Genomic DNA, 10000 nt, shown 5'->3' with positions numbered 1-10000 from the left:
AAGCTCATCACCGTCACAGAGCAGGTATGCACATGTGTGACTGTGTGTGCATTTGAATGTGCGTGTGTGTGTGTGTGTGTGTGTGTGTGTGTGTGTGTGTGTGTGTGTGTGTGTGTGTGTGTGTAAGTGTGTATTTTTTTTTGCGTAGTTGTGTCAATATGCATTTGCGCACGTGTTTGTCCATATGTGTGTGTGTCAGTGCTGGCGCGGTTGTCATGCTTGCATATCCTTCGCTCGCTCATTTCTGTTCACGGTGAACCCTGATCACATGCCATCAGTTCCTGGTGGCGGCGGACGTGACGGGCGGCAACGCGCTCTTCAACATCGTCGTCGACACAGACCAGGTGACCACGCCGCGAATGCGCAGTGGCTGACTGGATAATATGTTGGGCATTTTCTTGCTCCCAACACACCTCACTCACACAACACAACACAACACACACGCTTACACAACACGACACACTCACTCACTCACACATCCCGCTCACCATCAATGCCGCCCCGCCTCCACCATCTGTCCCCTCTGCAGACTGCGTCGCGAATTCTGCAGCACATGAACGAGAAGCGGCTGCCTGGACGCGTGTCGTTCCTCCCACTCAACCGCCTGCGCCCGTCCACTGCCACCCTGCCGCCCTCGGACGAGTACACCCCGCTCGTCGACTATATCGCCGCGGACCAGCGCTTCCTCCCAGCCGTCAAACACGTCTTTGGAAAGTGAGTAACGGGGTGCTTGGTTGTGTGCTTGTGTGACCGAGTGTGTGTGTGTGTGTGTGTGTGTGTGTGTGTGTGTGTGTGTGTGTGTGTGTGTGTGTGTGTGTGTGTGTGTGTGTGTGTGTGTGTGTGTGTGTGTGTGTGTGGGTTGTGCTGCGTTTGATTTGCGAGACCCATGTACATGCCTCACACCCTCCCCCCCCCACCACACACACCCCATTCCCCAGGACGTTTGTGTGTCGGGAGCTGAAGGTGGCGCAGCGGGTTGCGGACCAGCACAACATCGACGCCATCACGCTGGAGGGCGACCGCGTGTCGCGCAAGAACGTGATCAAGGGCGGATGGGTCGACGACCGCACGAACCGCCTCATGCTGCAGCAGGACATTGCCCACTACGCCCACCAGCACACCGCGTACGTCAAATCAGATACAAGGGGGTTGGAGATTGGGCGGCAAGGGTGATGTGAGCTGCTTTGTTGTGTGCGTGTGTGTGTGTGTGTGCGTGTGTATGTGTGTGTGTGTGCGTGTGTGTGCGCGTGTGTGAATGGGATCGCTGCATACCGTTTGCGAGTTGTCGTGCCTTGTGATAATCTTCTTTCTCGCCCTCACGCTTGAACGCGCGCCCACCCACACTTCCTTCGGTATTCGCGTTCACCCCCCGCTGCAGGAAGAAAGCCAAGTACGACGAGCTGGCATCAAACGTCGCAAAGGCAGAACAGCATGTACGCGCAGCCACTGCAGACACAGCTGGAATCACTGTGCACGTTTTACTTCGTGTTTACAGGGGGGGGGGGCATTTGTGATGTGCTGTCATTTGCGGGAGGGAGGGGGGCACGGTGCCATGCAACCATCGTGACGCTGACGTTCATACGATGTGCACACACTGTCAATGTGCCATGTGTGACTACTGGTGTTCAGGTGACGAATGTTGTGTCGAAGGTGAGCAATGCGGAGGAGAGCATCAGCAAGGAGAAGAACGCCATCGAGTCTGCACAGGTGAGACGAAGCAGCCGTGATGTGCATGCGCTTGTTTTGTGCGCTAATGTTATGATGAACCATGGAATGATGTTTTGGAATGATACAATGACGCCATGCGCAACCTCGTCGACATGCGTGCACACCAGCGTTCCCTTTTCCCCTTCACACAAACACACAAACACACACAAACACACACAAACACACTCACTCACACACACACACACACACACACATACACACACGCCCTCTTGATCGCCTTGTTGCTTGCGTGGCCAGGCGGACGCGGCGCCGCTGCAGCAGTCCATCTCGCAGCTGGAGGCGGCGGTGCCGGAGTTGGAGGAGCAGGTGGCCGCGCTCACAGACAAGATTGCCCGCACGCAGTCCCGCATCGACTCGCTCGAGACGGAGATGGGTAGCGACCTCGAGTCCCAGCTTGACCAGGACGCCCAGCAAACGGTGCGCTGCTGGTGCTGTTTGGAAAGGGGAAGGGGTGTGCATGTGTGTTGTGTGTGTGTGTTGTACTTTGTATGTGTATGGTGAGTGTTGTACTTGTGTGCGTGCGTGTGTATGTGTGTGTTGTACTTTGTGTGTGTGTGTGTGTTTTTTTTTTTTTGCTTGATCTTACCGCTGCCACACACACGTGCATCATCATTATCGTCATCATCGTCAGCTGGCGTCGCTGTCCGAGGAAATTGAACAGGCGCGAACCAACCTCCACGCCATCATCACGGAACTCTCAGGTCTGTGTGTGTGTGTGTCTGTGTGTGTGTGTCTGTGTCTGTGTGTCTGTGTCTGTGTCTGTGTATGTGTATATGCTTGTGCGTGTGCACAGTGTCGTTGCAACTGCGTGCCATTGCGCGTATGTGTATATGTGTGTTCTGGTGCCTCACGACTGCGTTTGTGCTGGCGCCGTGTGCACAGATGTGGAGCAGCAAAAGGACACGCTGGAGAGCGAGATCAACGGCCATCTGGAGAAGCGCAAGCAGCAGCTTGAACAGGTGAGGGTGGTGGTGGTGATAATGGTGGTGATGATGATGATGATGATGATGATGATGATGATGATGATGATGATGATGATGATGATGATGATGATGATGACGATGATGATGATGATGATGATGATGATGATGATGATGGCGTTTGACGTGGGGGGGGGGGGGCAACGTGATGTCAGCTTGCATTGGGGGTTGGCGCCTGTGTACTTTGTTGTTGTACAGCTGTCTTGCGACATGACAATGATTGTTGTGTTGACAGCTGATCTCACTGCGTGTGCACCACCTCCTGCGCGTGTACATCTGCGCAGGAACTGGAGACGAGTGACGAGGTGCTCAAAGGAACGGCCATCGAAACACTCAAGACCCAAATCAGCAACACCGACGAGGTGATGCACGGCATGAGAAGCATACACGCACAAACGCGTGCACACACAAAAGCACACACACACACACACACACACACAAGAGCACACACACACACAAGAGCCCACACAGGCACACACACACACACACAAGAGCACCGGTTCACGTACTGCAGCCGTATCGCGTGTGCTCACCACCTGTTCCCTCCGCCCTGTTTGCTGTTCCGTTTCGCGTGTTCAGGATTTGGCCAAGCTGAAGCAGGAGCTGCGGGCAAAGGAGGCAGAACGCACAAACAAGGAGGAAAAGAAATCCAAACTCGAGAGCGAGGTGACGTCGTTGATGGTGATGGTGGTGGTGGTAATAATGGATGATGATGATGATGAGTGCGTCAGTTCATTAGCGCGAATGTATCGCTGTGCACATGTGTTTGCCCACTTGGCGTTGTTCCGCTCTCCGCGTGGTGTGATTGCTGCGCTCACTCATATTCGTGTGTGTGTGTGTGTGTGTGTGTGCAGGTGAAGAAACTGCTTGCTGAGCAGACACAGCGGGATGCTGGCAGCGACCACACGGACGAGGAACTGACACAGCTGTTGGCCAAGCGCTCCCAACTCCGCGAGAAGAAGGTAACACCCGTGCACACGGGCATGTGCATATTTATGGATGTGCAGATAAACATGCACACACGCGCGCACTCTTACATGTACGATTACCAACCACATGTGTGTGTGTGTGCACAGGAGAAACTGCTTGCTCAGATTCGGGATCTCGGAGCGCTGCCGAGCGACGCGTTCCAGAAATACGCAGAGACGGGTGAGACAACGGCAACGATGGTGGTGATCATCATGGTGGTGGTAACAATGATGGTGACGATGAATGATCTGTGGTTTGTCTGCTTTACCCTCTCCTCGTCCTCCTCGTCCCCCGCCCGCTCACGTCGGTGCCGCGTGTGTTTCTGCAATGTCAGACATCAAGACCTTGTACTCGAAGTTGCAGCGGGTCAACAAGAAGCTCAAGAAATACAGGTGTGTGGCTGAATGCCACTTTGCTACCTTCTGTCGCCCACACACACACACACACACACACACACACACACACACACACACACACACACACACACACACACACACACACACACACACACACACACACACACACACACACACACACACAAACAAACACACACACACAAACAAACACACACACATTCACGTGCTCCCATCCACGCGCTCCCTCCCCCTTTACCCCCCAACGCACACCCCAAACAGCCACGTGAACAAGAAGGCGCTTGATCAGTACATTTCGTTCAGCGAGCAGCGCGATGCTCTTGTCTCGCGCAAGGACCAGCAGGACAGCGGCGACAGCGCAATCACAGAACTCATTCAGGTCCTCGACGCACAGAAGCACGAGGCCATCAACCTCACCTTCAAGCAGGTTTGTGTCAATGTGCATGCTTATGTGCGTGTGTTTGTGTGTGCATGTTTGTGCTTCTGTTTGTGCTTATGTTTGTGCTTCTGTTTGTGCTTATGTTTGTGCTTATGTGCGTGTGTATGTGTGTGTTTGTGCCAATATGTGCATGTTCTTGTGTGTGTGCTTGCATCCCCTTGTCACTGCTCGTGTACTTGTGCTGCCTGCCTTATCTTGCCCATGCTGTGTTTGCATTCCTAGCATTTACCCACATCCCCCTCCCCCCTGTTGCATGGTGCTCCCCTCCTTGCACGACAGGTTGCGAGCCACTTCAAGGCCGTCTTCAAGGAGCTTGTTCCCCATGGCGAGGCGTCACTCGTCATGCAGCGTGCCGACCCAACTGCCGGTTTGTTAACGGCCACCCGTGCTGCTGATGGTGATAGTGGTGGTGATGGTAGTGGTGATGGTGGCCGGTGCTTGCCAACGTTGACGTGTTTGAGTCGCATTGCTGGCGTTTCGTGGGGTTGCGCAGCACACTGCTCACGCGACTGCCCTGCATTGTGTCATTTCATCCTTTCTTCTCTCCAGAATCGCAAGAGAGCGGGACTCTGAGCGCCCCCGACTCTGTACGCCTGGGTGACAATGCGTGCACGCGTGGTTGCCGTGCTTGCATGGCCCAATGCATCATCCCGCACCACAGACACATCGCGCCCAGCATTTTGTTCTTCAGCACCTTTATGATGAACACTGTTTCTCACAACCATCACCACGATGAACACTGTTTCTCACAACCACCACCACCACCACCACCCCCCTCCCCGTCAGGATGTGCCTGCGCATGTGCGGCTGCGCCAGACGACGACAACGGCGTATTCAGGCGTTGCCATCCGCGTCAACTTCACGGGCAAGGGTCAGTCCGCTGATGGTCATGGTGACGAAGACGAAGGGGCGATGTCAGTGATGTGGTGAAGATAGGAAGGTGGCCTCGTGTGTGCGAGCTGATGTGACACAGTCACACACTTGCACATGCACAACGTACACATGCATCGCGTATAGCAGCCAACTCACACTCACTCGCACACACCGAACTCTCACACACACACACTCACACACTCTCTCTCACTCGCACACACACTCACACTCACACACACTCACACACACTCACTCACAGGCGAGGATACGCACATGCTGCAGCAGCTGTCTGGTGGGCAGAAGTCTCTTGTTGCGCTTGCGCTCATCTTTGCCATCCAGCGGTGTGACCCGGGCCCCTTCTACCTGTTTGACGAGGTTGACCAGGCACTCGACCCCGCCCACCGCAGCGCCGTCGCCCGCATGATCTACAAGGCTTCCCGCGATGCACAATACATCACGACCACATTCAGGTGCGTGTGTGTATGTGTGTGTGTGTGTGTGCGTGTGTGTGTGTGTGTGAAATTTGCTTGTCCTCCTCCTCCCACTTTTGCGCTCACACGACCACCCCCCCCACACACACACACACACGATCACAGGCCTGAGCTGCTTGAGCGGTGCGACAAGGTATATGGCGTGACGTTTGCCAACAAAGTCAGCCACATCAACGTCGTATCAAAGGAAGAGGCACAGACCTTCATTGATGAGAGCCAGGACTGAGAGTGAGTGAAATGCAGCGTTGCACATCACCACCATCACCACCATTGTCACCATCACTTCTCCCTCTGTCTTATTTCTTCCGCTCTTCTTGTGCTTTTCATTGTGCACCTTTGACCAAACACATCCCATCCCAGCCCATCCAGTCAAGCCATCAACCAGTCGATAGTGATGTCACATCACACATCATTAAACGTTGCACAGCCTTGTCGTGCTCTTCGTGCTGCAAAACACCATTCAGACAAGTTTCATTGTGGATGCTCTGCTCTGATTGGTCGATTTGCATTGTTTCCGTTTGACTGTTGTTGGTAAAAGCCCGAAAGTGCGCATTTGTTCAGTGGCAATAAATGGAGAAAAGCTCCATTCTCAGGCACACAGGTGAGGTCTCCTGCTACGCGAGTGGGTGAATGAATGGTGGCGGCTGAGGGGACAACAACCTTGAGTGAGCGACCATGTTGTTGGGTGGGGGGGGGGGGGGGGAAGCACAGACCTAGAGACCGCACCCCAAGAAGCAAGCAAGAAGAGAAACAAGCAACTGCTCCCTTTCCCCACCCACACATCTCAATCTCGAGTCGTCACACGCACACACACACACACACACACACACACACACACACACACACGAGTCTCTCTCCTCTTCTGACCCTTGCTACTCCATTTGACACGCACAGTTCCTTTGTTGCCTGCAAGCACGCAACACGATTGGTTTGTGATAACCGCAGCATCCTCCGTTACCCTCCACACACACACACACACACACACACACACACACACACACACACACACACACACACACACACACACACACACACACACACACACACACACACACACACACCTCGCAGGCTTGTTTTGACCAGCCACCCTCGCAGAGCATTGGCTCGGCCAGACAGACACACCTGATTTGATTCATTGCAGGTAGGGTTGAACCGCACCCCAATGCACAGCCACAGCCATGCCTTTGTTTGTGGTCATGCGACGCAGTCACCACACCTCAGTCAATTGCTCCTCCTCCTCCTCCGTCTTCTTGAATATGTGTCTTTGGTCCCTAGTACACGTGCATCGTTCTCTTCTTGTCCTCCTCCATTCTTCTTCTCGCTGTAATCTGTCGTTCCACCTGTCCTCCCTCCCTGTGGCTGAACCACTCACGCATACGTACTTATCACCACTCAACCACTTTCTCGTTCCATCACGCACACACACACACACACACACACACACACACACACACACACACACACACACACACACACACACACACACACACGTACGAACTGACCTCTGTCCCAAACCCCTTGCATTGCACACTCCAACGCCGCCTTGCCCCTCCCCCATCTTTTGCAGTGACCGCCCAGCACCGTGTCTGTACACGTTTGCTCATCACTGTACAAGATGGGGAAGACTCGAGTTCATCCCCAAGCGCACAAGCGTGCGCGACAGCACCACGGCTTGGTCATGGCTGCCACAGCGATCGCAGTCATCCTCGCTCTCGTGCCTGCAAGCACGGCACAGCGTGAGTCCTTCCATATTTGATACTTGACATTTAAACTCACATCAAACGCCCAAACGTTCTCTTTTCACGCCATGCCGTCGCTCACGCAGCCGATTCCAATGCCAACGGCACAGATCGTGGTTCCGCTTTCAACCTCTTGCTCACCCCCCCCCCAAATACACACACACACACACTCACCCACTCACACGCACACCCACTCACACACGCACACTAACTGCTCCCTCCACCTTGCACCTCCACGCCTATCTCCTCTCCCTCCCCCTCTCCTCTACATGCAGCACCATGCCTGACGATCCAGGAAGCCGGGTTTGAGACGCCCGCGCTCTCTGCTGGCGAGATCCGCGCGTTCTCGTCAAGCGTGTGGGACACGGACTCGTCCTTCAACCTCCGCCAGCCATCCCCGATTGCCGCGTCCCAGGGCGTCTTCGCCATCGACGCTTCATCGGCCGCCCTCTTCCAGGTGCTCAACGACACGTTCCAGCCATACCGCGAGTACGAGCTCACCGTCGACACGCTCAGGTTCTCCGGTACCGTGTACGAGGACATCAGCGGCTTCTACCTGACGCTTGGCTCCGTGGCAAACCCGTTCGCTGCCGGTGTCAACGTCGTCAGCACAGCCAGCCTCGCTGAGGACGTCGTGGAGACACACTCCGTCACCGTGCGCGTCACGGGGGACAGCGCACTTGTCGGGGACCAGATTCGTGTGGGCGTCGCCTTGTACGGCAGCGGCAACTCGCCCCTCTTTGACAACTTTGAGCTCTGCATCATTGAGCAGACTTCTACTTCCACGTCCACTTCCACCTCCACGTCCACGTCCACGTCCACGTCGACCTCAACCTCCACGTCCACCAGCACCAGCACCACTACCAGTACTTCCACCTCCACCTCAACCTCCACCTCCACATCTACCAGCAGCACCACGTCCACCTCCACGTCAACGTCCACATCCACGACGACATCCACATCGACGTCGACTTCCACCTCCACCTCCACCTCCACGTCCTCCTCCACGGAAACAGAGGCGTTTATCGACGAAGGCCTGGACAACTTTGAGTCGCCCGTGATCGCAGACGGCGCCTTTGTTGCTCTGGACGGCAACAGCGACTGGACCACCACCTCGCAGGCCCTCTTCATCGTCGCCGCCCCCAACACCCTGCTGCCAGACCCGTACCCTTCGGGCCAGCGCCAGGGCGTTGTGTGCCTGCACTCCGCGTCGACGGGCCGCTCGTGCTACATGCGGCTGCCGCTCATCAACAACAGCACCGGCGAGGCGTTCACGTTCCGCCCGCTCGTCACGTTCCGCTTCCGCGCGTATGTGTTGCGCAACCTCGACGTGACTTACCCAATGACCAACACCATCACCATCAGCCTCCAGCGCGCAGACACGCACGCGGTTGTGGCATCCGCCACCATCGACCCAACAGAGTTTGACGGGAACTCCACAGAAACCATGTTGGAGGTGGAGCACGAGGTGATGTTTTCCAGCCCCGAGAAGCACGTGGGCATTGAACTTGAAATGGCGTTCAACGGCACAGGACCCTCGCTTGCTGTGGACGAGGTGGACTTTGCTCGCATCGCCTTCTGGGAGCGCGACACGACCACATTCACCACCACCACCACCACAACAACAACAACAACGACGACGACCACGACCACCACGACGACCACCACAACGTCAACCACAACAACCACCACCACCACCACCATGATGACAACGACCTTCACCACGACCACAACCACAACCACAACCACAACGACCACCACAACAACAACAACTACCACAAGCACATTTGAGGGCATGTGCACGGGTCTTCCGGAAAGCGGTACGTTCCAGAGTTGTTTAAATGGATGTGATTATTGTGCGTGTGTGTGAGTGAGTTTTGTGTGTGTGTGTGTGTGTGAGTATTGCGTGTGTGTGTGTGTGTATGAGTGTGAGCATTGCGTGTGTGTGTGTGCGCGCAAGTCGTTGTCTATATATGTATGTCTTCTTATTTTCGTTTTGGAGTCTTTTTCCCGTCCTCCACATTAAGCTAGCTTGCACCCCTCATGCATGCATGCACCCATCTATATCATGTGATGTTTGGTGGGCAGATGGCTTCATCTTGTTCGAGAACTACGGCTACGCCGTCATCAGCAGCGTGAAGGTCGCACGGGACGATGCAGAGGTGCTGTGCGAGGACCTCGGCGCCACGCTAGCTGCCGTTCGCTCGCCGCGCGAGAATGCGTTTCTCGCCTGCCTCTTCAACACCTATGCCCGCGTCTCTTCGGTACGTGCCTGCGCGCCTGCATGCGTGTGTGTGTGTGTGTGTGTGTAGGTGTGTGTCTGTGTGTGTGTGTGGGGGGGGGGGTGTAAGTGTGTGTATGTGTGTGTGTGTGTGTGTATGTGTGTGTGGAAATATGTGTCTGAGTG

The 10000-nt window shown here is 55.1% G+C and overlaps 2 protein-coding genes across 2 annotated transcripts in view; both read left to right on the top strand.

The window, feature by feature from the left end:
• Positions 1-6313, top strand: part of PTSG_07983 (uncharacterized protein) — a 12723-nt gene extending 6410 nt beyond the window's left edge. The window contains exons 20-39 of the mRNA XM_004991733.1: positions 1-24; positions 279-344; positions 530-714; positions 939-1124; positions 1379-1433; positions 1630-1707; positions 1966-2145; positions 2360-2429; positions 2611-2687; positions 2993-3070; positions 3288-3374; positions 3563-3670; positions 3785-3857; positions 4012-4069; positions 4313-4478; positions 4770-4857; positions 5040-5077; positions 5277-5361; positions 5623-5833; positions 5960-6313. The exon at positions 1-24 is cut by the window's left edge and continues 66 nt beyond it. Coding sequence (XP_004991790.1) covers positions 1-24; positions 279-344; positions 530-714; positions 939-1124; positions 1379-1433; positions 1630-1707; positions 1966-2145; positions 2360-2429; positions 2611-2687; positions 2993-3070; positions 3288-3374; positions 3563-3670; positions 3785-3857; positions 4012-4069; positions 4313-4478; positions 4770-4857; positions 5040-5077; positions 5277-5361; positions 5623-5833; positions 5960-6080 — 2034 coding nt within the window. The 3' untranslated portion in view covers positions 6081-6313. The remainder of the gene's footprint in view (positions 25-278; positions 345-529; positions 715-938; positions 1125-1378; positions 1434-1629; positions 1708-1965; positions 2146-2359; positions 2430-2610; positions 2688-2992; positions 3071-3287; positions 3375-3562; positions 3671-3784; positions 3858-4011; positions 4070-4312; positions 4479-4769; positions 4858-5039; positions 5078-5276; positions 5362-5622; positions 5834-5959) is intronic.
• Positions 6314-6427: 114 nt separating this feature from the next.
• The window catches only part of PTSG_07982 (uncharacterized protein), a gene marked incomplete at its 3' end in the record, with an annotated part of 11865 nt that continues 8292 nt past the window's right edge, over positions 6428-10000 (top strand). Inside the window, exons 1-5 of the mRNA XM_004991732.1 lie at positions 6428-6455; positions 6923-6995; positions 7422-7590; positions 7869-9413; positions 9682-9857. Of these exons, the coding sequence (XP_004991789.1) occupies positions 7470-7590; positions 7869-9413; positions 9682-9857 (1842 nt within the window). The 5' untranslated portion in view covers positions 6428-6455; positions 6923-6995; positions 7422-7469. The remainder of the gene's footprint in view (positions 6456-6922; positions 6996-7421; positions 7591-7868; positions 9414-9681; positions 9858-10000) is intronic.

The sequence above is a fragment of the Salpingoeca rosetta genome (assembly GCF_000188695.1).
Source record: "Salpingoeca rosetta unplaced genomic scaffold supercont1.19, whole genome shotgun sequence".
NCBI lineage: Eukaryota > Choanoflagellata > Craspedida > Salpingoecidae > Salpingoeca > Salpingoeca rosetta.
This window is presented reverse-complemented; position numbering and strand designations above follow the sequence as displayed.